Source organism: Mastigoproctus giganteus, chromosome 1 (assembly GCF_048544385.1).
Source record: "Mastigoproctus giganteus isolate SK-2022 chromosome 1, ASM4854438v1, whole genome shotgun sequence".
NCBI lineage: Eukaryota > Metazoa > Arthropoda > Arachnida > Uropygi > Thelyphonidae > Mastigoproctus > Mastigoproctus giganteus.
In genome coordinates this window covers 1730550-1758001 of record NC_143575.1, presented here as the reverse complement: position 1 = coordinate 1758001, position 27452 = coordinate 1730550, and the positions used below count along the sequence as shown (strand labels likewise).

At 38.7% G+C, this 27452-nt stretch overlaps 1 protein-coding gene across 3 annotated transcripts in view; it reads left to right on the top strand.

Moving 5' to 3' along the window:
* cactin (cactin, spliceosome C complex subunit) overlaps positions 1–27452 on the top strand; it is a 213488-nt gene that overhangs the window by 103023 nt on the left and 83013 nt on the right. For all 3 annotated transcript variants that reach the window (XM_090378432.1, XM_090378436.1, XM_090378428.1), the window contains 2 exons: positions 11411–11465; positions 20869–20957. In XM_090378432.1, the coding sequence (XP_090234558.1) occupies positions 11411–11465; positions 20869–20957 (144 nt within the window). The remainder of the gene's footprint in view (positions 1–11410; positions 11466–20868; positions 20958–27452) is intronic.

The following is a 27452-nucleotide window of genomic DNA, read 5'->3' as shown; positions in this document are numbered from 1 at the left end:
TTTGCAAAACTTAAGCCTTTCTTCGTAAGAGCAACCGTTTTTTGTTCCATTACTAATCTTGTTGCCCTTCTCTGTACTCGTTCCAGCAGCTCTACATCCTTCTTGAAATGAGGCCTCCAGACCTGTATACAGTACTCAAGGTGTGGCCTGACCAATGCCTTATACAAGGGAATAATCACCTCCTTATCCCTGCTAGAAAAATTCCTGTATATCATTGACAAGACACCATGAGCTACTCTTGCAGCTCGTCTGCACTGCTAAGAGAACTTCATATCTGCCTGCACAATTACCCCCAGGTCCTTTTCATTCTCTACCACTGTCAGCGTAGTACCACAGAGTTGATACGTTTATCTGGGGTTACTGTTTCCCATATGTAGTACTTTACATTTGTCAATGTTAAACTTCATTTGCCACCTCTCAGCCCATTTGCTCAACCTTTCCAGATCCTTTTGCAGCAGTATAGCATCAGTAGTGTCCTTAAGAAACCTGCCAACCTTTGTATCGTATGCAAACTTGGACATTAAGCTTTATATACCATCATCTATATCATTTATAAATACAGAAAACAACACTGAACCCTGAGCAACTCCACTAATAACATTAGTCCACGTTGAGCAGTGTCCATTGATTACCACTCTGTCTTCTGCCACTCAACCATCCCTTTAACCATAGCAGCAATTTGCCTCCAATGCCACACTGCTCCAATTTGTGCAGCAGTCTTCCATGCGCAACAGTATCAAAAGCCTTTCTAAGATTCAAAAATATAATATCAAAGTTATTCCCTGCATCCAGTTCTTTTGTGACTACATCATAGTATCCAATCAAATTGGTCAGACAAGGCATGCCCTTAACAAAACCATGCTATGTCTGAGCTATAACTGAATTCTTGTCCAGATGATCCTGCAGTGCTTCTTTAACCAGTGCCTCCATTAATTTTCCTGGAACCGAAGTTAAACTAACAGGTCTATAATTACTTGTGTCAGCCTTTGATCCTCCTTTGTTGTTGTTGTTATTTGGTTTTTAGGAGCATTAGCAACTGAGGCCATATTGCTTCGGGAATATGCGGTGGTCATTTCCTGACCTTTCCGCATCCTCCGTATTTGGTGGTGACGGGCTCGAACCCCGGTCTAATCAAGAAGCGTGTGCTACGCACTGCTGCTCCTTCCCACCTGGCTACGGAGGCGCCTTCCTCCTTTGTGAATTGGAGTTACATTTGCACATCTCCAGTCTATGGGTACCTCCCCTGAGTCCAAAGAAGCTCTCATAATTATGGCTAGGAGTTTGCTTACTTCCTTTGTTGCCTCCTTTAATATAACTGGATAGATCCCATCCACCCCGGGTGCCTTTTTTATGTTTATCCTCAACAATTTCTCCTCCACTTTCCTCTCAGTTATTAGAAAATCATCTAGCTCACTGCCAATGTTTACTTCACCTATAACATTCCCCTTCCTGAATAACTCCTCATGTGTGAATGTAGTTTAAATAGTTAAAGAACTCTTTTCTGTTTTTCTTTGCGTCCTTTGCAAAGGATTTGTCATAATCTGCCTTTGCCTGCCTAATCTCCTTTGTGACTTGGTTACAGACCAACTTATATCTATCATAGGCTTCCATGTCACCCATTAATTTGTAAGTATCCCATGCATTTTTCTTCTCTGCCATATGTCTCATTAGTTCATCTGACAACCATTTAGGCCTGAACCTTGAACAATATTTCTTGGTTGGTATGTAAAGCCTGGTAGCTTCCACGGTTAGTTCCTTGAATGCTTCTCATTTTGAATTTGCTGTTGGTAACATCATCAGTTGGTCCCACTGTATAGAATTTAAATACTGTCTCAGCCCATCATAGTCTCCTTTACGAAAGCAAAAACCCTTCCCTTTACCTCTGATGGTAGTTACCTCCTTGAGTAAATCCCACTTCAGCACACTATGATCACTGCCACCTAGTGGTTCCTTTATCTGCAGATTCTTAATGCATGAAGAATCACTACTGATAATCAGATCAAGAGTATTACTCCCTCTAGTTGCCTTCCGAACATGCTGATGTAGAAAACAATCATCCAATAAATCCACAAAAGCCTTGCTAGTGTGTGAGTGACCAACCCACAAATTCCAGTCAATATCTGGGAAATTAAAATCCCCCATTATAAGACTCCCTGATTTACTGGCCCATTCTGTTTCCCTGTACAGTATCTTATTGTACTCATCAGAGTCATTAGGCCTATAGCACACTCCTAGTCTCAATTTTGATTTACCCATGCTTATGTCACACCAAACTGACTCGACACTGCCCTGTCCGTCGATGTTGACTGGCTTCACTTCCTTGGATTTTATGTGTTTTTTAACTAATAGCATAACCCCTCCTCCCTTCCTATCCTGTCTATCCTTTCTGTAGACGTACTCCCCAAATTCCAGTTCTGCATTCCTTATATCTGTGTGACACCATGTCTCTGATATCCCAACAATATCTGCCCTTGTTGTTTTGCACAAAACCTCAAATTCATCAAATTTATTTACTAAACTCCTAGCATTGGTGTACACGCAAGTATACATGCACCTGTTTCTATTCTTAGCTACCCTAACACAACCCATGTGTTTACTTGTACCGCAATGACTTCCAGCAGTCTGAAATATCCTGCATATTGTTTTTCAGGCTTCTGCTCATTCCAATAGAAGCAGTGCAAGAATCTCTTTCACCTCTGCCAGTGGCTACTGTTAATCTATTTGTCTTTGTCTCCCCCCCAAGCTAGCAGTTTTCCAACTCACCTAACACTGCCTCTATAGCATCAGCAAATATTCTTGCACCCTTTCTATTTAAGTGTATCCCATCCCTGTAGAAGCAATCTCTCCTGTTAACAAGTACAGTCCAGGCTGAAAAAAATTCTACCACTTGAGCTTTGCACAATCTTTCCAGGGCCGAATTGATTGACAAGGCTCTCATCATATACTCTCTCCTATCATGTCTGGGCAGAATTGCATACACTTTCAAATTCAACCCTACTTCATGGCTTTTGTTCAACTGTGACCTGTACTTGTTAAGTAATTCTGCCGGTCTCCTACTCTTAATATCATTAGTGCCAGCGTGTACAACTATATCACCTTTTGTGCCCTTAAAAGATGATATCCTCTCTTCAACGTCATCAACCTTTGCCCCTGGCAGACATACCCTGGTCCTGTTCCACCTATCCTTTTTACAAAGCATGTTCCCCTTTTCCCTGACAATAGAGTCACCAACAACTACTAGTTCCTGTGGGACCAGTGCATTCTGCCTTGGGGGCTGCATCTGTGTTGCAAGATGTGCAGGCTCTGGTGTTGATGTGGGCAGCTGAGAGCTTGATGGGCCCCTCAATTTATTTCATTCAAGGGCAACCACCCTGTCCTTTTTTTGATTTTTTTTTTTTTTTTTTTTTTTTGATTTGGTAGTTGGCGCATTGGCTTCTGTGGCCATATTGCACCTCCCAAGGTTTTTGCAGTACTTTGATCCAAGCCCGAGGCGGGAATCGAACCCGCGACCTTTGGGTTGCCGGGCAGGTACTTTGCCCACTCGGCTAGCCCGCTCCCCTGTCCTTCAAGGTCTCATATAGGCCCATAACAACGCTGAGTTGTCGCCTAATTTCCTTGCACTCCTTGCATCGTGCACACACAAAGACATCCCCCATGGCAGTATAATGTCCCGTACCCGATTGCTCCGCAAACATTATAGCAGTGTGGTATGGGAGGCAAATTTCTGCTGTGGATATAGGGATGGTTGAGTGGGAGAAGATAGAGAGGTAATCAATGGGCACTGCTCATCATGGACTAATGTTATTGCCAGGTGGGAAGGAGCAGCAGTGCCTAGCACACACTTCTTGATTAGACCGGGGTTCGAGCCTGTCACCACCAGATACGCAAAGGTCAGGGAATGACCACTGCATATACTGGAGCAATATGGCCTTAGTTGCTAATGCTCCTAAAAACCAAATAACAAACAACAACAACTAATGTTATTAGTGGAGTCCCTCAGGTTTCAGTGTTGGGTTCATTGTTGTTTTCTGTATTTATAAGTAATATTGATGATGGTATATCAAGCTTAATGTCCAACTTTGCAGACGATACGAAGGTTGGCAGGGTTGTTAAGGATACTAATGACAGTATGCCGCTGCAACAGGATCTAGAAAAGTTGGGCTGTGAGGTAGCAAATGAAGTTTAACCTTGACAAATGTAAAGTACTACATATGGGAAGCAGTAACCCCAGAGTAATGTATCGATTCTGTGGTACTACACTGACAGTGATGGAGATTGAAAAGGACTTGGGGGTAATTGTGCAGGCAGATATGAAGTTTTCTGAGCAGTGCAAACAGTCTGAAAGAGTAGCTCATGGTGTCTTGTCAATGATATACAGGAATTTTTCTAGCAGGGATAAGGAGGTGATTATCCCCTTGTATAAGGCAATGGTCAGGCCACACCTTGAATACTGTATACAGGTCTGGAAGCCTCATTTTAGGAAGTATATAGAGCTGTTGAAACGATTACAGAGAAGGGCAACGAGATTAGTGAATGGAACAAAGGGTTGCTGTTACAAAGAAAGGCTTAAGTTTTGCAGATTATAGTGTCTGGGGACTAGGCACCTGCGAGGTGATCTGATTGAGGTATATAAAGTTTTGAGTGGTTTGAGCATTCTCAATGCTGCTGGGATTCTTCCTCGAGGGCAGAGTAATCACCTGAGAGGGCATAAATTGAAATTGAGGAGAGACAGTTGTAGGATAGATGTGTGGAAGTTTGCCTTTAGACAGCAGGTAGTTGGTTGGTGAAACACACTTCCATCCTTTGTTGTGGAATTTGATAGTCAAAATAAATTTAAGGCTGTGCTGGCCCGGTATTTGGAACGAGCGGAGGGGTGAAATGGGAGCAGGGTTTTTTTGGCTGATGCTGCATAAGCTTGTTTTCTTGCATCATATGCCTATGCTAAAATATGGCCTTAGTTGCTAATGCTTCTAAAAACCAAATAACAAACAATATGCCTACGCTAATGCTAACTAAATAACTCATTATTCTTCTTTTCTTCTCTTTCACTTTTCCTGGCACATTGGTAATACGTTTGCTTCATCAGTTTAATGTTACCTATTCAGATTAATGTTGATCTGAGTGCTGTGCTATAAGAATTCATTCTTAAGAGGATTTGCAATAAGAATTCATTTTTAAGCGGTCAGTATACAAGTGGTGTCAAAGTAAAGGCATATGATGTGAAATGCTCAATTCTGTTGGTATGCTGATTGAACTTGGGCTATTAGTAGCAATAAGTTGTTTTTATTTATAGTTTGATACATTGTTATTGGTTTTTGCATGTGTTGAGGTTTGTTTATTTATGTAGAATAAAATTTGTAAAATTTTGATTTATTTTTTCTGATTTACAGTCCTCAACCGAAAAGTGTTTGCTTTTAGCCACGAATTCTAGACTACTTTTTAACCATTATTTATGAATTTTTGGAATGTTGTTATTTCTCAGCATTCTGAAAATTAAACTATATTATGGCAAATTTAATAGGCTTCTCAAATATAATGGGCAGCAAACATGGTAATTTTTATTTTTATTTTTATGAAAACCCCAAACATGAGAGGTATTAGAACGTATAGTACTTAGTACCATGCTTGGGTTGGAGGTTGAGAAGATGAAAGAAGATATTTGTTGACATTAAACTTGAACTTCTGTAGACTAATTTTCAGGAAATACATACGAAGCAAGGTTGTTCAGAAAACGGCAGTTGAATGAATAAATGAGGAAGATGAAAAGTTGCTTCTGTGAAGTTCGAGAGTAAATGGATGTTGGCTGGTGGTGGCATGTGTTTGGACTGTTTTGAAAGAGAGAGCAGGAATTAAAGAAGCCAATTCAGAAGAACAGTGCCCATGGAAGTATCTGTAGAAAAGGCATGCAGCAGTACGTCTATGAGACAGCGAGTGGAGATACGTCTGTTAGAGAAGAATCGTTAATTAACCTAACTGCCCCCTTCTGAATGGAATCTAGAAGCCTGAGAGAGGTTTTGGAGGCACTGCCCCAGGTGTGGGAACAATATTCCATGGTAGGGTGGATTTGCAATTTGTACAGAGTGAACAGCTGTTTGTAAGAAAACTAAAGCCGAGAGCGAAAGAGAAAACCAAGTTTTTTAGATGCAGAGGAAGCAATATTTTTAATATGCTTGTGCCAAGAGAATTAGAAGTCAGGGTAATCCCCAAAAGAGATATCATTTTGCCTAGAAATTGGAATTGATATAAAGACATGCTACACCTCAATTCAGACTATTCTCATTTTCTAAATGATAATAGTCTTTTCTTATATTGTTTTTATTTAAATACTACACACTTTAATACCTGTTTTGTGCTTGAAGCTGTAGTAAATCCCTTTTTCTTTGCTGTGTCCCAACTCCATATTACTGTCATATTGATTTTTATTACTTTATCATATACACTGTGCTGCCACTTTATTAGGTACACCTACCTAGTCGGGGTCACCTCCCAATTTTCATACAGAATTTCCTATGGAAGCGTACATTCCAGGTTCGATTTAAAACCTCACTGTCCCAAGTATTTTCACAAAAAGGAGTTCCTCAAGGCTCTGTACTCAGTGCTTCACTTTTTATAATTGCAGTAAACACCATTGCCGGACAAATTCTAAACACTATTGATAAAGCACTGTTTGTAGATGACCTTAGTATTTGGTGTCATGCGAAAAACATGAATACTATTGAGAGACAGTTGCAAGGGGCAATAAATAAGATCTGTTCATGGGCTCAGACTAATGGATTTCAACTTTGTCCGGAAAAAACATTTTGTATCCATTTTTGCCGCCAACGCAAACTCCATCCCAATCCGGAGCTCCAACTGAATCGCCAACCAATAGCAGTTCATCCCAGCATACGGTTCTTAGGAATCACTTTAGACCATAAACTCACTTTCGTTGAGCATATCAAAAGACTAAGAACATCTTGTCAACAAAAACTAAATATCATCCGGGTTCTCTCTGCAACTAATTGGGGAGCTGATCGCCTTACTTTATTACGGTTATATATAGCATTAATAAGATCGAAACTTGACTACGGAGCACCAGTCTATAGTTCAGCAAGACCTAGTGCCCTTCACTGGCTTGAGCCTATCCATCATAGTGGAATACGCGTTGCTTTAGGGGCATATCGCACGTCTCCAACACATAGCTTATATGCTGAAGCACACACTAACCTCTCTCAATCAGGTGACAACAACTGATACTATGTTATGCCTATAAGATTAGATCTATGCGAGAACACCCAAACTGGCCCATACTTTTCACATCACAGCACAGTAGGTTATACCAAAACCGCCCTAATGCTAATTGTCCTTTGGGTATGAGAATAAAACACCTCTTAGAAGAACTAAATTTAACCTTAGACAATGTGGCACATAGCCTCCCATCCTCTCTTGCTCCTTGGAATATCATTCCACCCTCATGTGACTTACATCTGCATGAATGGAATAAATCTACATTGCATAGAGAAAACTTCTTGCCACTATACCATGCAGTAGTGGACCAGTTTCCCAGCTTTTCCATAGTACATACTGATGGATCAAAGAATGATGTCCACGTTGGAATCGCTGCAGTTTTTCCAAACATCACATTAGCTTATCAGTTATCGTGTGAGTTCAGTATATTTTCCGCCGAACTAATAGCAATTCAGGTTGCACTGAATCATATTGAGTCCTCTGATATTAACAACAGCATAATTTTCACAGATCCTTTAAGTGCACTTCAAGCACTAAAAACACCATGAACATCACCCACCCAGTCGTGAAAAGAATAGTCAGCTCTTTACATACCTTATCAGAACTTGGAAAAAACATACACATCTGCTGGGTTCCGGGACATACGGCAATTCCTGGAAATGAACTAGCGGACGATGCTGACAAATTTGCTCACCTACCACCTGAGAATAAGTGGAAAGTGCCTCATCAAGACTATCGACCAATAATCCAGGAAAAATGCATGTGCCAATTGCAGTTATCATGGGAAAATCAACCTAATAATAAACTTCGAAGTATCAAGCCAAACCTTGAGCAATGGCTTCCAGCTTTAGTTCAATCCAACATCAGGAGGTAATATTGGCTTGTCTGCGAATAGGTCACACAAATATCACTCATGGTTATCTTTTAAGAGGAGAGATACCCCCTCAATGTCATCACTGTAATACAATGCTCTCAGTGAAACACATTCTGGTTGAATGCACAAAATATACAAGCGAACGCCAGAATCTTTGCACTTCAGCCACAACAAAAGATCCTACACTTACCTCACTTTTAAACAATGAAACTAATGTCTCAAGCATATATAACTTTCTCAAGATGATTAAAGTATATCACCTCCTTTAGTTGGCTAAAAAAAAATTACTTTCTGGTTCCTTTTTTACATTTTCTCTATTTGAGAAGAAATGGCATGCATAATTAGCATATGTATGGCGCACTATGGTCATAGTTGCCAATGCGCCCAATAAATCCCGAAACAAACAAACAAACAAACAAACACCTATCTAGTAGTGTGTTGAGCCTCCTTTAGACTTCAAAACAGCCTGAATTTGTCTAGGCATGGATTGAACAAGATGCTGAAAACGTGCAGGAATGGAGTACTGTGCATACATGAGTGTGTCATGCAGTTCCTTGAGATTTGATGGAGGTGCAGCTCTGCAACGAACAGCCCTTTCCAGCTCATCTCAAAGATGTTCAATAGGGTTGAGATCCAATTCATCTGTAATGCTACTAAATAACACTGACTCGAATCTGTAAAACGTCTTTATTATGATAATATAAAATAAAATACATGTGTACTGATCGTATAACTGTATATTAAAATATTAAATCAAAATAAAATAAATGTTGTATAACAAGAATAAAATACAATAAAATATATAAAATTAAAAGCGACAAAAGTTGTTTAAAATCACTAGAACCACTAACACAGGAGCTTTCAGCAGCAGCGGCCGCCTTCATCAGCTATAGTGGTTGCAGGATGACTGACAATCTGTATGTACCATATACATCTCATATGTCTGTGACATGAACTATGGCATCTGCGCACGGTTCACTTCTTGTGCATTGGAATCAGAAAGTGGATGGGCCACTCTAACCCATCTGTCTCTTTGATGTATTTGGATAAGGGCTTCAAACAGTGGATGAATGCAACAACCCCTATCCCTGTTAAGACTGTAGTGCTTGTACAAACATATTCTTAAACTCTCCAGCCATTTTTCGGTTCCAAAAGCCATGTGCCTTATCTTGTTTTAATTCTCTTAATGCTTTTCTTTGTGCAACTGTTAAGGCATTAAGAGAATTAATACAAGATGATAATATTGTAATATTACATGCGGACAAGTTTAGATCTGTGGTGGTTCTAAACAAAGACGACTATCAGGAAAAGGCCCTTAGTGTACTGCATGATGGGTCTACTTATTAGATCATTCGTAGGAATCCCATGAGCGGACTAGAACAACGAGTTAATAAGTAGGTCCAGAGTTGGCTTAAGGCAGGAAAAATATCTGAGGAGGTTTCCTGGAGGTTGCATGCATCGGGCTTTTCCTAGATTCACTTACCCAGATTTTATGGTCTGCTTAAAGTGCACAAGGCTGGATTACCTCTCAGGCCCATTGTGTTGTTTATTGGCACTCCGACGCATGCACTATCCAGATTTCTGGCTGAACTTGTATCCCCCATAGTAGGATACTCGGATCATACTATTAAAAACAGAAAATTTGTACAGTTCATCCGTGCTCAAGAGGTAGAAGAGGGCGAGATTATGGCATCCTTTGATGTTGTTTCTTTGTTCACGTGTATGCCTGTCGAACATGGCTTGGATTGTGTGCGAAATGCTTTGAGTAGAGATGGTACTTTGAAAGATAGGATAGCCCTACATGGTGAAGACATTTGTGAAGGTGTTGGTTTATGTTTATCTAGTACCACCATGTTATTCTGAAAGGTTATGTACCAGCCAGGTTCGTGGAGTGGCCGATTAGTGCAATTATAGCCAACTTAGCCATGGAAGAATTTGAAGATAGGATGTTGGGGAGCTCTAACCCTCTCCCATTACGTGCATGGAAGAGATATGTTGATGACACGTTCACGGTGATACAAAGAGGACGCGAAATAGAAATACTCAATTGGTTGAATAGCAGTTCACCTTATATTCGCTTTACTTCAGAGGTTGAGCAGGGGTCCCTTCTGTTCCTAGATGTGTGTGTATACAGAGAAGGCCGACACTTCTCTGTCTACACACGTCTAGGAACTTTCTAGTTTTCTGTAAAACTAAGGTTTACAGAAAACCTATGTGTCGGGGCCAATACACACACTTCAAAACAGCTCAGGCCAGGTGCCACAAAAGTAATGTGGTTAAGGCCTTAATGGAAAGGGTGGATCCCACTGCTCCTCGTCTGAAGAGGGACGACGAGATTAAATGTGTTACAGTGGACCTAGTAACGTGCAGTTACCCCCAGGGCACCATTGAGTGTTTAAGAAGTATAAACAACAGTCACAGGAATGCTTTTACACCTGTTTCCACCGCATATATCCCCTACTATCCGGGCATTTCGGAACCCTTTTCCCGTATCTTACGTTTTTGTAAGATTCGCTGTGTGCAGCTGCCAGGTCGGAGGCTGCACACAGTAGTGTCCACAACTAAAGATCCTATTGCGGGTAATGACACTAGTGGGGTCTTTGAATGTGAAGAGAATGTGAACAACATTAGCATTAGTAGAGGCATGTGATGCAAGTTATTACAGTATCAGCCAAAAAAAAAAAAAAAACCCCACTCCCATTTCACCCCTGCTTTCGTTCGAAATACCTATCCAGCTGAACGTTAAATTTATTTAGGCTATCAACTTCCACAACAAGGGATGGAAGTCTGTTCCACCAACCAATAACCCGCTGGTTAAAGGCAAATTTCCGCACATCTATCCTACATCTGTCTTCCCTCAATTTGAATTTATGCCCTCTCAGGTGATTATTCCGAGCAAGAGGAAGAATCCCATCGGCATTGAGCATACTCAAACCATTCAATTATATTTAGGTGGCATCTTTGGTTATGCTTTGGGGGCAGTGATGCTTGTCTTTTTTATAAGATTGTAATTTAACTATAAATAGCTGCCTAGAGTTGGTGGTATCCCTTCCCATAGTTCTTTACACTGAGACAGGTTTCACTAGTATTGCAATGTACTTAAACCTGCAATTTTTACTGACCTAAAATTTAATAATCAATAGCAAAAACTAAAGAAAAGCTAGGGCTTTTCTTAACATCTAAAATACAATTGTGTGTGTGTGTGTGTGTGTGTGTGTGTGTGTGTGTGTGCGCGCGCGCGCGCGCGCGCATGCGGGTGCGCAAAAAAGATATATATATATATATATGTGATAAATCTTTTTATTTTAGTTTCATCTCCAGCAAGCTAAATTGAGATCGAAAATTAGAATTCAGGATGGCAGAGGTAATTATTTTTATTACTATATTGACTGATTGTAAGACAAACCATATTGTGTACATTAAAAATTATAATAAGCCATTAATTATGATTGTTATTTAACTCATGATGCCTGTTGACATCACTCAAGATTCAAAATAGTGCATTAAAGTTGTCTAGAAAATCAATGAAATTGTGGGAAGGGAGAAGTAAATTAAATAATATTAGTATTAGCAATGGCCACATAGTGCAAGCCTATGGATTATGCTACACCAGCTTTGGCGCCTCCGTAGCCAGGTGGGAAGGAGCAGCACTGCGTAACACACGCTTCTTGATTAGACCGGGGTTCGATCCCGTCACCACCAAATATGGAGGATGCGGAAAGGTCAGGGAATGACCACCGCATATTCCCGGAGCAATATGGCCTTAGTTGCTAATGCTCCTAAAAACCGAATAACAAACAAACAAGCTACACCAGCCAAAAAAATAATAATAATAATAAATAAATAACAATAATAAGAAAAAAATAAAAACAATTAATAAATAAGGGAAAAGGAAATGGACAACCTAAGTGTTTCCCTCCTCCCATAGGTAATAAACCTGCTGACCTTTGAATTTCCCCAAACTGTCAGCCTCTACCACCCATGTAGGTAACTTATTCCAGTAATTTATAACTCGCTGGCTAAAATAACACTTCCTGTAATTCAGTCTAAACATCTCCCCCTGTAACTTGAAATTTTAGAATCTAGAATTTCAAGTTCTCATTTCATCCTCATTCATTTTGCTTATGCCTCTCAGAGCCTTAAACACCTTAATCAAGTCTCCTCTAAGGTGCCTAGTTTCAAAGCTCTGCAACCCACATATTCCAAGGACACCGTTTTGCTGATCTCACCAGACGAGTTACCCGTCTCTGGATCCTTTCAAGAAGCACAATGCCTTTCTTTAGGTGTGGTCTTCATACCTGAACACAGTATTCCAAGTGTGATCTAACAACAGCTTTATATAATGGGATTATGAAGGAATATAAGAATGTTCCATTGGCTACATGTGTATTAACCATTGTTTTCATGCACTCAGTTCTTCTGGCCCCATCTTAGTCTTGAATGTTATTTCAGATTGCACTAATATATCAATCAAAGAAACAGCATTGGATATTCTTCTAAATATAATTCTCAAACATTTTCTAAAAGGAAATATGTGTTTACTTTACAGTCACTCCCTTCAGTTATTGTCCTGAATCACTTACCTCAACACTTTACAAAGCTATGGAGAAATCTGTATCTTGAGGTATCAAGCTGGTAACAACAGTGTTACCAGCTTGATACCTCAAAGTTTGGAGGTAGCTGAGCAGTTTTTCCTTGGCTTTCATAGGTTTGCTTGTGTTTGGATTTAAAAGGCCTTCTAATGATATCAAGAGTAGGAGACCGGCAGAATTGCTTAACAAGTACAGGTCACTGTTGGAAAAAAGCCATGAAATAGGGTTGAATTTGAAAGTGTCTGCAATTCTGCCCAGACACTATAGGAGGGAGATTATGATGAGAGCCTTGTTGATCAATTCGGCCCTGGAAAGATTGTGCAAGGCTCAAGGGGTAGAATTTTTTTCAGCCTGGACTGTACTTGTTAACAGGAGAGATTGCTTCTACAGGGATGGGATACACTTAAATAGAAAGGGTGCAAGAATATTTGCTGATGCTATCGAGGCAGTGTTAGGTGGGTCGGAAAACTGCTAGTTTGGGGGGAGACAAAGACAAATAGATTAACAGTAGCCACTGGCAGAGGTGAAAGAGATTCTTGCACTGCTTCTATTGGAATGAGCAGAAGCCTGAAAAACAATATGCAGGATATTTCAGAGACTGCTGGAAGTCATTGCGGTACAAGTAAACACATGGGTTGTGTTAGGGTAGCTAAGAATAGAAATAGGTGCATGTATACTTGCGTGTACACCAATGCTAGGAGTTTAGTAAATAAATTTGATGAATTTGAGGTATTGCTCAAAACATCAAAGGCAGATATTGTTGGGAAATCAGAGAAGTGGTGTCACACAGATATAAGGAATGCAGAACTGGAATTTGGGGAGTACAACATCTACAGAAAGGATAGGCTGGATAAGAAGGGAGGAGGGGTTATGCTATTAGTTAAGAAATACATAAAATCCAAGGAAGTGAAGCCAGTGGACATCGCTGGACAGTGCAGTGTCAAGTCAGTTTGGTGTGACATAAGCATTGGGAGATCAAAATTGATAGTAGGAGTGTGCTATAGGCCTAATGACTCTGATGAGTATAATAAGATACTGTACAGGGAAATAGAGTGGGCCAGTAAATCAAGAGAGTCTTATAATGGGAGATTTTAATTTCCCAGATATTGACTGGAATTTGGGGGCTGGTCACTCACAACTAGCAAGGCTTTTGTGGATTTATTGGATGATTGTTTTCTACATCAGCATGTTCAGGAGGCAACTAGAGGGAAGAATACTCTTGATTTGATTATCAGTAGTGATTCTTCATGCATTAAGAATCTGCAGATAAATGAACACTAGGTGGCAGTGATCACAGTGTGCTGAAGTGGAATTTACTCAAAGAGGTAACTACCATTTAGTGGGAAAGGGAAGGGTTATTGCTTTCGTAAAGGCGACTACGATGAACTGAGACAGTATTTAAATTCTATACAGTGGGACCAACCGATGATGTTACCAACAGCAAATGCAAAATGGGAAGCATTCAAAGAACTTATCTTGGAAGCTACTAGGCTATACATACCAACTAAGGAATATTGATCAAGGTTTAGGCCTAAATAGATGTCAGATGAACTGATGAGGCATATGGCAGAGAAGAAACATGCATAGGATACATACAAATTAGCACATGACACAGAAGCCTATGATAGATACAAGTTGATCTGTAACCAAGTTACAAAGGAGGTTAGGCAGGCAAAGGCAGATTACGAGAAATCTTTGGCAAGGGATGCAAAGAAAAACAGCAAAGAGTTCTTTACTTATGTAAACTCTAGAAGGAAGGGGATGAATCAGATTGGTCCACTTGATATCGATGGGTCAACTGTTGATGATCCTGCTCAGGTAGCTAACAAACTAAATGAATATTTTGCATCGACATTCACACATGAGGAGTTATTTAGCGAGGGGAAAGCCAGAGGTGTATTCAACTCTAGCAGTAAGCTAGAGAATCTTGTAATAACTGAGAGTCAAGTGGAGGAGAAATTGTTGAAGATAAATACAAGAATGGCACCCGGGGTGGATGGGATCTATCCAGTTATATTAAAGGAGGCAGCAAAGGAAGTCACCAAACCCTTAGCCATAATTATGAGAGCTTCCTTGGACTCAGGGGAGGTACCCACAGACTGGAGATGTGCAAATGTCACCCCAATTCACAAAGGAGGATCAAAGGCTGACACAAGTAATTATAGTTTAACTTCTGTTCCAGGAAAATTAATGGAGGCACTAGTTAAAGAAGCACTGCAGGATCATTTAGACAAGACTTCAGCTATAGCACGGACACAGCATGGTTTTGTTAAGGGGAAGTCTTGCCTGACCAATTTGATTGGATACTATGATGCAGTCACAAAAGAACTGGATGCAGGGAATAACTTTGATATTATATACTTGGATCTTAGAAAGGCTTTTGATACTGTTGCACATGGAAGACTGCTGCACAAATTGGAGCAGTGTGGCATTGCAGGCAAATTGCTGCTGTGGATAAAGGGGTGGCTGAGGGGGAGAAGACAGAGAGTGGTAATCAATGGACACTGCTCGTCGTGGACTAATGTTATTAGTGGAGTCCCTCAGGGCTCAGTGTTGGGTCCATTATTGTTTTCTGTATTCATAAATGATATAGATGATGGTATATCAAGCTTAATGTCGAAGTTTGCAGAAGATACAAAGGTAGGCAGGGTTGTCAAGGACACTACTGACACTATCTGCTGCAACAGGATCTGGAAAGGTTGAGCAGATGGGCTGAGAGGTGACAAATGAAGTTTAACATTGACAAATGTAAAGTACTATACATGGGGAAACAGCAACCCCAGAGCACCGTATCAACTCTGTGGTACTACACTGACAGTGGTAGAGAATGAAAGAGACCTGGGGGTGGATATGCAGGCAAATATGAAGTTCTCTGAGCAGTGCAGACGGGCTGCAAGAGTAGCTCATGGTGTATTGTCAATGATATATAGGAATTTTTCCAGCAGGGATAAGGAGGTGATTATTCCCTTGTATAAGGCAATGGTCAGGCCACACTTAGAGTACTGTATACAGGTCTGGAGGCCTCATTTCAAGAAGTATGTAGAGCTGCTGGAACGAGTACAGAGAAGGGCAACAAGATTAGTGAATGGAACAAAGGGGTGCTCTTATGAAGAAAGGCTTAAATTTTGCAAATTACAGTGTCTGGAGACTAGGCACCAGTGAGGTGATCTGATAGAGGTCTGTAAAGCCTTGAATGGTTTGAGCATGCTCAGTGCTGATGGGAATCTTCCTCTCACTCAGAATAATCACCTGAGAGAGCATAAATTGAAATTGAGGAAAGACAGATGTAGGATAGACATACGGAAATTTGCCTTTAGCCAGCGGGTGGTTGGTTGGTGGAACAGACTTCCATCCCTTGTCGTGGAAGTTGATAGCCTAAATAAGTTTAAGGCTCAGCTGGACAAATATTTTGAACGAACAGAGGGGTGAAGTGGAAGTGGTTTTTTTTTTTTTTTGGCTGATGCGGCATAAGCTTGCTTTCTTGCATCAAATGCCTCTACTAGTGCTAATGCTAAAGCAGTTTTTTCTTTGTTTCATTTTTTCCAATTAGGTAGTCATTTATCACTCCCCCCCCCCCCCTACTCCCACGTGATAGTAGTTGACCCCACTCTGTCAACAACCTTCTTCCATTGATGCAACTGTTATATATATTTGACTTTGTTCCACATTTCAGTGTTATGGGGGAGAAAAACCCCTTTTGCTGGATAGTTACAAATGCTCTAACATTGCAGTATCAGTTTCTGAAATGTTGATAAAATATTCGGACTGTTCTCCTCCAGATTTCCTTCTGAAATCTGGTCTGTCTTATTTCTTGCCAAAAATAAAAATAAAAAATTAATAATTATAAAAAAATAATGAGCACATATAGACCACAACCTGGTAAAGAGATTGGCAGAAAAAGAAATTTCTCTTATCTGTTATCTTGAGAGGAAGGAAAAAGAGGTGTTGCCAATGGGTAGTCACTGCAAAACATGTTCTGTATGTGTTTCATGGAATCAGACTTGCATTAAATGCATGATATATTCCTTGCAAGTCCAAGTGCCTTTAGTGATTGTTACCATCAATCACCAAGTGCTTTTAGTAATTGATAGTAACATGTCAGGGGTGATGGCAAGCAATGCTACTCTTCAGATCAGTGAGGATACATATTATATCAAGATACACAATGCCCTTTAGGTACTTCTACATCCAGAAATTGCTGGGGTGAGGTCAGGCAAATCAAATGGCCACACTGTCTGCCATGATTGCTTGATCATTTTGTCATCAGTAAAATGCCTTTGGAACAGGTCTTGCATAGATCAAGCATTGTGATGTAGCACTCTGTCTTGCACTGACATCATGGATTCCAGACATCCCCATTGTTGGAGCAGAGGAGTGACAAAGGCTTCCAACGTTTTCCAGCATCTCTGACCTGCAGTGGAGTAGGTGACAGTCTTTGGTGAGAAGTCTTACTGCAAGAAATGAAACTTCAGTGACATATGATGTCCCATTTCTTTATATGCATTGAGCAGTTTCGGAAATCTTTGCATGCAGAAGACTGGTGGTTATTGAAAGTGTCCACAAAGCCATTTGGAAGCCTGCCATGCTTTTGGTTCTAAAGCATTTTGCAAAGCTTCAAGGTTTAACCCTGCGGAAGCTTTCTGATTTCAGAAACTAGAAGGCCCTAGAAAGATTCTTTCTTTCATTTTGTGGCAATTTGATCTTTGGAAATTTCACATTCAAATTATGAAATCCTCTTGGATTCATCTTATCCATCACTTCCCAAAACTCACAAAACTCTTCATTAGATCCACTAATGGAACATATTGCACATTGCTCATTCATGTTTCATATGTGCTTCTTTGATAATGTCTATGTTAGAGACAAGTGGATTGTTAACGTACTCTAAGACAGGGGGGGTTCTCTAATTTTGTGATTCGGTGATCCCCTAAAATGCTGAATGAATTTGTATGCCTCTCCCCTTCCTTGACTAAAACTAATGATTACATTGAGATTAAAATTGGGCAATAAATAAATATCCCAATAACTTTTATAGCTAATATTTTATTGGAAATAAAAAATAGATGAAATTTGGAATCCTGTAGTAAGAAATATAAATAAGATTAACTAATGAAGAGACAAAACTTCCTTAGATTTTTTTACCATGACTGCACCTATCAACATTATGATAAAAATAGAAACAAAACATAATAGCATAAATAGCATTGTGAGCGGGGAAAAGGGTTTGTGTTTTGGTTATTGAAGAAAACGTTAATAACATATGAGATTTAACCTTCATTTTTACTATGAACGATGATGATTTATTATACATTACACATTCAGCTCTATCTAGCTGTGACCCCAGGGGGGGGGGGTGTTTGCACTTCACAGTTTGAGAAATGTTGCTCTAGGATATTGGATGTATTGTCTTAAGAAAAGGTAATGTGGAATAAATCATGTTCGTTAATGAAAGAAAACACTTTGTTCCATATAATTTTAAGTTAAATTTTTTTTAAATTTTGTTTTTTAATATTTTTTATTGTTTTTTTTTTTTTTTTAATTTAATATTTTTACTATTTGAGTTACCCTGATGTTTCATTACAAGTGTGTGCTTGTGATTGTGTCACTGATAATCAAAATTCATAATTTCCTGTATCACCAAATATTATGAACTTAATGTGCTCTCTGCCATGTGATGTATACTTCATTTAGTAATATACCTCTGCCTTTTGTTTACAGTTTAATCCCACCCCTGACACTAGGCTGATGGCAGGATAAATTGAACTTTAAATTGTGAGGCCACGTATTTTATTTTTGTTAACTGATATTGGACTTATTTTCATTGTGAGGTTCTGAGTTGGCAAATTGAAATTTGGTTTGGAATCTCAAATGGCTTGTTGGTGTGGGGAAATGTAGCCCTGTTAAATACATTACAGATAGTTCCCTACTTTGAGTTAATTCGTTCCTAGCTGCGCTTGTAAAGCGGGAATTTATTTTCTATAGATGTGATGTTAAAAATGGGGGTACATTCCAAACAATGAAATTTGACCATAGTAATGTTAAATAAAGGTCAACAAAACAGTAGTTTATGCTTAAACAACGATCTATTTATCCAAAGAAATGAAAACTTATCCTTTAAAATCAAGCAAATTATAATAATAAAGAAATTATTTATCTCATAGAAATATTAAAAGAATGTTTATTCTTCATCATCATTGACTAAATGCACACTCATTAATGATTTGTCACATGTTGATGGTTTTTTTGCCACTCATTGTTGGCTTAGCACTTGTTGGTTTTTTGAAAGCACAGGGAGTAGTCTTCTTTGGAAATCTTCAAGAGTCATTTGTTTCCAAGACAGTCTTCTCTTTTCTTTATAAATTTCACGATTGCATGCGTAAGCATTTCTTAAATCTGTAGCAACTTTTCTAGTGAGCTGGAAATTTGAATTTTGTGACTCGAAAATTTCAGTCGTTTTTTTCTATGTTTAAAAGCTTCGTCAAGCCCTTGAGAGTGAAGGAATGAATAGGAGTTTCAGCTGCTAAACCTTATTCAGTGATCTATTGAATGGGTGCACCACCGGTGAATTTAACTGACCGCCCAGCTAAAATTTAAGTGATTCTCGCAGTACAATATTGTACTGCTCACTGATCTCAATCAGCATTAATTTGAACATACTATGCGATCGAGGTCAATGCAACAGGAGCATATAATGTTAAATTATGCAATTTTTGCTCTGGATCACTTAATTCACATTTATAAATAACAAAATTTATAATATTGCGAAGTATTATTCCCCGCCTGGCCACTTCATAATGCCACCAGGCTGGCAAAATTTTCTGGAGAGAACGCTGTTCTTCTTTCTCAACTTCTTCACATTTTGCCATTTCAATGAGGTCTTCATTTCTGAACTCTCAATTGTGTACTTGAAGCAGATCAGTTGCTTCAGTTGTAGAAACCTCAAGCTGCAATTTGTTAGCAACATTTACAACCACTCCTGTTTCATTTTGTACGATCTGCTGGTTCTTGAAATCCTTCAATTATCAATAAACTAATGACAGAGTTTATTCCAAATGCATTTTGTTTTCTTCTCTATAATTTTGTTTCATGCTCGTTTTGTTATGCATCTAAAATATGGAATTCTTTTTAAGAGTTGGTCCTCCCTCCTTATCACTGCCTGAACAAACAAACTCATACACATTAGTACTGTACTGTATTGTATTGTATGTATAGCCACGTGAGTGGTTTGAAATGCTGTATTTATGAATGTTTAGTGTTTATTTATTGCAATTAGTGTTCATATTTTCAATTTTGTTGATACTTGAAAAATAGAACTCTTAAAGCGAAAACTCGTAAAGCAGGAACTGCCTGTACTTAATCTAATGTGCATTAGTTAGATAGATAGTGTTGCATTTTATAGCTTCTAGCTTCCACATCTCTAACAATTTTAAATCTTGGAGTAATAATGCAGCTAAAAGGACTGGAGTTGCTTAGCTACAGTTAACTTGAGTCTTGTGTTTAATGATTGGCCCATGGATTTGTAACTTGGCTTGTTGAATGATGGTGACTATTCAAGCAGCCTTCTTCTGCTCCCATTATTTTGAATCTACCTGTTAAGAATTGTAGATTGTGGTATTATAAGGGAAAAGTTGGGATTAGAGGTGAGCTGTGCTACAATTTGTGGAATTTTGCCACTTCACACTCTGGTCAGTGTTGAATCAATATGTTGGTTTGAAAGGCATTGATGTGTGGGCTATGATAATTAAGAATGAAATACACTTCTGCATGAGATAAGTACATTGATAAGTGTACATTATTCTTGGAAATTATTTTATCATCATCATGCACACTAATGCCTTTCAGAAATTAATATATGACCTGTAATGAGAAAGCACATAAATGATGCTTTTGCACCACTACCTAGTGTGTATGTTAGTTACATAATTTCTGTAGCTTGAACAGGTCTACACTTGTGTAAAGGATAATAATTTTATGATAATTGGATAAATTTCAATTCAGTGGAGGCTCCAAAAAGAGGATGATTAAGTCAAGGTGTTGGTCAAGCGAGAGCTGGTTAGATGCTCTGCTGCATTGTTGTTTATTTTTAAACGTTAGTTCTTATCATTGTATTAGATAACATTAATAATTTACTAACTGCACTTCAACACATGATGGATTTTTTTTCCCTTCACTTAGCAAAACCTATTGATTTACTGGCTCGTTATATTAGTGCTGAGGAGGAAGACTTCACTGTAGAAATGCACGAACCTTACGTGTATCTCAATGTAAGTTTCTTCATTTTTATTAATTAGTATATCAAATCTATTTCTTTGTGTGAAAATTTGCTTCTTTAGTTGTAAGTGCAGTAGATAAATAATATATAATATTTCAAAAAAGTTTGTTAATTAAAGAAAGAATATAAAGCAACAAGAAATAACCATCTCAAAAACTTAACCTACCTTGTTATTTATGCTGCAAACTTCATATAAGTATGTTTAAGTACATCAGTCACCCTCAAAATTATCATGTTTAGGGTGTGATTACTTAAAAGTGTGTGTAGGATATTGTTGCTTTGATTTACTTATTGCATCATATCTTGTTTCTTGGAACTGGAACTGTAACCAGCTTGAAGTTGCTGATATTGCAAAGTACTTACTCTCCTTTGGATTGCACAAATTGCATATCTGTGAGCACTTCTTTATTTGTACACGTTTCAAGTCAGGCAGTCTTTTGGTTTATCATGTAATTTCAACAAAGAATTAAAAAAAAAAAAAAAAAAAAAATGTACAGCATTTGCTCACTTTAGAAATGATACCATTATCCATAGGATAGGTTGGCATGAAATTATTGATATAATTTTTAATTGAATAATATCACAGGAAGAGGTGAATTTGCTATTCATTAAATCTTCCAAGACCCCCCCCCCCGTCACAATTGTTACAGGTCTTGTGGAATCCTCACCAGACAGTAGGTGGCCTTTGAGTTTTTAAAATGAATTCTCTAGCTCATGTATTGTCCCATGTGGATAATGCAACTCAGTTAAAAACAACATAGTTACTGATTGTTCTATACAGAGTGTCATTCTTCCACTCCCCCTTCCCCAACAAGTTTTGGGAAAGAAATTCTGGTATGCCACCACTAGAGTTGGTGTAAAATTTTGTAGTTTTTTTCTATATTTTCTCTGATTTTGGTTTCAAGTTTAGAGAATCATTGTAAATCAGAAAAATTGAATGATAATGCACAAGTTGAAAATTAAACTTAATTTTAGGCTAACTCACACATGATCATGTTGTTTCTAAAGTGAGCAGAAGCTCAAGCCCTGTTCCTTACTGGATGGAACAAGGCTCCCTGAAGGCAGCAAAACAGAAAAGTAGAAGGTAGAGAAGAGTGTATCAAAATATATATGCCTTTATTCATGCAGCATTTCGCTAGAAGGTACAGTCTTTCTCTCCCCCACATGTTACCTTACTTTTCAAATAGTATTCATGCAAGATTCAAGTGTTTTACATAATTCAGATACGTCTTTATCTTTTAACATAATGCTATCATTCAGAATATATGAGTAAGTTCCATATTCTTATAAATGTCATTAGTATCAACTTCATAATAAAAATTCGGGCAAGAACCAGTTACACAAATCATGCTAGATGTTACAGTGAAACTACATGATATTTTGAATAAAGTGTTTACATATAAGTAGTAGCATGGTAGAAAAAATGTCCATTCATGTTTACTTTTTATGGAATTTTTTTTGTCACAGATTTTATTCTTGTTATTTTCAGTAGCTTCCTCTATTACTTTCCACGATATGTGAGGTCCTAACCATTATATTTTGAGTTACTGGTTGTTCTGTGCAGTTTCTTTTCCCTTAGTTTTGGGAATCAAATTTTTCTCTGTCATCATTATGACTGGTGAAAAATTTCTTAAAGTTTTCTAATAGTCTCTCTGATTCTAGTGCCAAGTTTAGTGAATGAAAATCAAAAGCAATGAGCGATAAGAGAAAAATATCAAAATTGAGCATAATTTTTATACAAATACTGGCATTGTCCCTGTGCACCATGCATGCCACCGACCCACCCACATGCTTATGTTGCAAAATTTATAATAATAAAACTTATAATCACTGAACGTTTATCACCATCTTGGTGGCAGACATTCAATTTTATATCTATATATCAGTTTGAGTAGAAAGAAATGCATCAGTTAAATTCCTTAAAAAGGCAAGTTAAATTTCCTTCATAATACAGTAAAAGGAACTTGATTAATTATTAATCATAATATAAACTATGTTAATCATGTAGTTACTTTATTTTATTTGTAATTTTTATAATCCTTCTGTCACTGCCAAGCTTATAATTACAAATAACAAGTGAATATCTGTTCACCCCTTGACAAACCCATGCTGTGTGAATGAAGTATAACTGGAATCATGTCTAGATGGTCCTGCATTACTTTATTTTCTCTGGAACAGAAGTTAAACTAACAGGTCTGTAATTACTTGTCACCCTTTAAATCCCCCATTTGTGAATTGGGGATACATTTCCCCATCTCCAGTCTGTGGGGACTTCCTCTGCATCCAAGGATGCTCTCATAATTATGACTAGCAATTTGTTTACTTCCTTTGCTGCCTCCCTTAATATAAATGGATAGATCCCATACACCCCAGGTGCCTTTGTTATGTTTAACTTAACAAAGGCACCTGGGGTGTATGGGATCTATCCATTTATATTAAGGGAGGCAGCAAAGGAAGTAAACAAATTGCTAGTCATAATTATGAGAGCATCCTTGGATGCAGAGGAAGTCCCCACAGACTGGAGATGGGGAAATGTATCCCCAATTCACAAATGGGGGATTTAAAGGGTGACAACGATTTCTCTTCCAATTTCCTGTCAGTTATTACAAAATCATTTAGCTCTCTGTTACAATTTGATAAACTTATGCCATCCTCTTTCCTAAAGAATTCTTCCCATGTGATCAATGTAGATGCAAAATACTCATTTAGTTTGTCAGCAGCCTAAGCTGGATCATCGATGGTAGAACCATCAATGTCAAGTGGACCAATTTGATTCATCCCTTTCCTTCTAGTGTTTACATGAGGAAAGAAGTCTCTGCTGTTTTTTTCTTTGCATCTTTCGCCCAAGATTTCTCATAATCTGCCTTTGCTTGCCTAACCCCCCTTTGTGACTTGTTTACAGACTAGTTTATATCTACCATAGGCTACTGTGTTGCCCGATAATTTATATTCATCCCATGCATTTTTCTTCTCTGCCACTTGTCTTATCAGTTCATCTGACATCCATTTAGGCCTCTATACCGTGAAGAGTATTTCTTAGTTGGTGTGAAATGCCTAGTAGCTTCTATGATGAATTCCGTGAGTGCTTCCCATTTTGATTTTGTCGACGGTAATATTGTCAGTTATTTCACTGAAAAGAATTTAAAACCTGTCTAAGACCACTCTAGTCACCTTCACAAAAGCAAAAACTTTTCCCTTTACTGTTGATGGTAGTTACATCTTTAAGTAAATCCCAGATCAATATACTGTGGTCACCTTCACCTACTAGTTTTTTATCTGTAGATTTTTAATGCATGAATAAATCACTGCTGATAATCAGATCAAGAGTATTGCTCTCGCTTGTTGCCTCTCTACCATGCTGCTGTAGAAAATAATCATCCAATAAATCCACAAAAGTTTTGGTTGTCTGTGTGAGACCAACCCATAAGTTCCAGTCAATATCTGGAAAGTTAAAATTCCCCATTACTGGACATTCTGATTTACTGGTGCACTCTGGTTCTCTGTGCAGTTGCTCGTTATACTCATCAGAGTCATTAGGCCTATAACATACTCATATTTTTGTTTTTGCTTTCCCGGAGCTTTTGTCACACCAAACTAACTCAACTGGATGCACTGCTTTAAATTTTTTGTGCTTCTTATTTAATGACACAACTCCTTCTCCACATCCCATTAATCCTTTCTGTATTCAACCCCCAATTAGACTGCATGTAGGAACCCTCCTATCTTGTTGATGCCATTCCCCCATCCTTCCTGAAGCATGTCTTGGGATCTGTGGACACTGGCTTCAGCTGGCCTGGCTTGTGTGGGATTCAAAACAGAAGTACTGTATATTTACAGTGCGATATCCTTCCCTATATCCCTATGTGGGGAAGGATATCACGCCCTGTCCCTATGACTGTACTCCCCTTAAATTCCTGTTTCCCCCACCTACTTCCCATCCCAACCTTTTTTTCTTGGTAGACTCTACCACTACAAAACTTTCTCTGCTCTTAACAGACACCGCCTCTGTGGTGGATGCACTCCTTCCACAGTGGTACCCCTCTGTCGCACCTCCGTAGCCAGGTGGGAAGAAGGAGCAGCAGCAGTGCATAACACACTCTTCTTGATTAGACCGGGGTTCGAGCCCATCACCACCAAATACGGAGGATGCGGAAAGGTCAGGGAATGACCACCGCATATCCTCGAGCAATATGGCCTTAATTGCTAATGCTCCTAAAAACCAAATAACAAACAAAACAAACCCCTCTGTCCTTTTTAACTTCTGTTTCTCACGTGGAAGCCTTCTTCTGATCCACCTTTTTGTCATCTACCTCTTTCCCTCCTCAACTGTCTCCCTTGCACTCCTTTCCAATAAAAACTTCCGTTGGTTTTTTTAGGGGACCTTCTTGGGCAAGCTTTAGGGATGCTAGGGTTCACCCCAGCCAGAGAACCTTTCACACCCTACAATCTGGCCCACCTCCTCGTGGTGAAGGACAGGCAATGGGGGACCCAGTTACCGGGGGCCAGTGGCTAAGTGGCCAGAGGAACAACATACCAACACTGCATTAAAACTCACATTATCTGTGGCCTTTACAGAGTTTATACTGCTATACAGATTATACATAACACAGAATTTAGGGAGACCCCCAGTGCCACTTGACAGTAAATACTATACACTGTCCTTTCTGTACACCCCATTCTATTCCCCATATTCAAATTCTGAATCCCTTATATCTGAATGACACGTCTCTGAAATCCCAGCAATGTCTGCATTTTGTCTGAAACCAGCACTTTAAATTCATCAAATTAATTTACTATGCTCCTATCTTTGGGTACGTGCAAATATACATGCTCCTGTTCTTACTCTTAGTTATCCTAACACAGCCCATGTATTTACTTGTTTCATGATGACTCTCAGCACCTTGCTCTCAAGGCTTCTGGTCATTCCAGTAGAAGCAGTGCAAGAATTACTTTCACCTCTGCCTGTTAATCTATTAGTCTGGGTACTCCCCCCTCCTCCCCCAAACTAGCAGTTTTCTGACCCTTGATAGAATTAGCAAATATTCTTGCATCCTTTCTACTTAAGTGTATCCCATACCTGTAGAAGCAGTCACTCCCATGAACGAGCAGAGACCATACTGTGAAAAATTGTACCCCACAAGCCTTGCACAGTCTCTCTAGGGCTGAATTGATTGAAAATGCTCTGTCATATACTCCCTCCTATCACATCTTGGTAGGATCGCAGACATTTTCAAATTTAACACTATGATGAGATATAACTTAAGTAAAATGGGTGGAAATATACTTTGCCTTGAAAGTCATCTAATGTAGATTTCTTTCACTATTTAAATCATCTAACGCTATAGCCTTAAATGGTCAACAGTAAATGCTTACCTTTTTTTTTTTTTTTTTTGTGATATGCATGGCTCTGTGGCCACTGATGGGAACCAAGAACATGGTGCTGCTATCAGAAACCAGTGAATATCCATTTTAATAAAGAAACTGGGTACTGTTTCATTGCAGTCATCAAAATAGTTTAAGAAAGGAATCCCGCTGTGTGTTATGTTTTATTGCCTGTATTCTCTGGAAATATTGTTACTTCCAGTGATAGTGCACATTAGCTCAAGCTATGTCTGTTACCAGAGGAAATGGTGTCCCTAATCAGTAAAGACAGAAAAAAACAACATGGAATAACATTCTTTTCTTATATAACTGTCTGCCATCATCTTGTGACACTAAAAGAGTATTGAACATTAAACATGAAAAGCATCTACGTATAAAATTACACATACTTGTATTTTGTTTGTTCTTGAATTCTTATCTACATTTTCATTCTGTTAAATTCTTATCAACATTTTTTCTCCCAATCTAGTATTAATATTCGCCAGAGAGGTGCCACTATCCTGGGTTAATGATATAAAGGAACTCCCCGACTTATGCAAGGGTTGCATTCCGTGGAATGCTACGTAAGTCGAAATTTCCCCAGTGCTTGTGCAGCACTCGCGACTGTGCTCGCTGAATTGATTGAATCAAAAAAGAAATGTTCTAAGAGCATGTAAATAGAATTATTTATTGTATTTATTCAATTTTTTATCTCATGTGCAGGAAAAATTATAAAAGTATGCACCTTAATTCCAAAATTATAAAATTACAAAAAAAGAGAGGAGACAGGCATAATGTCAGCAAGTTTTACCTCTCAAGTATTGTTGCCGGAATCAATGTCTTCAGATGATAAGTATGCCGCTGTGGAGGTTGAGGGTGTGCAGATTTATAAGGGGTTGGGTAGGCTGCTCAACCTTACGAAAGAACGTATTAATGGATGACTGGATGGTGGCTTTTTTCTTTTCGTCATAGATTTCTTTGTAGCAAGCAAGCATATCATTCACTGCTCTGTTAATTTTTAAGAATCTTTCACTGTCAGGATCCATCTTCTCAAACCTTGCCATTGCCATCTTCTCTCTGGTGATGAAGTGTCTAGGATCCTCATTTGGTTCATCATGAGCTTCAC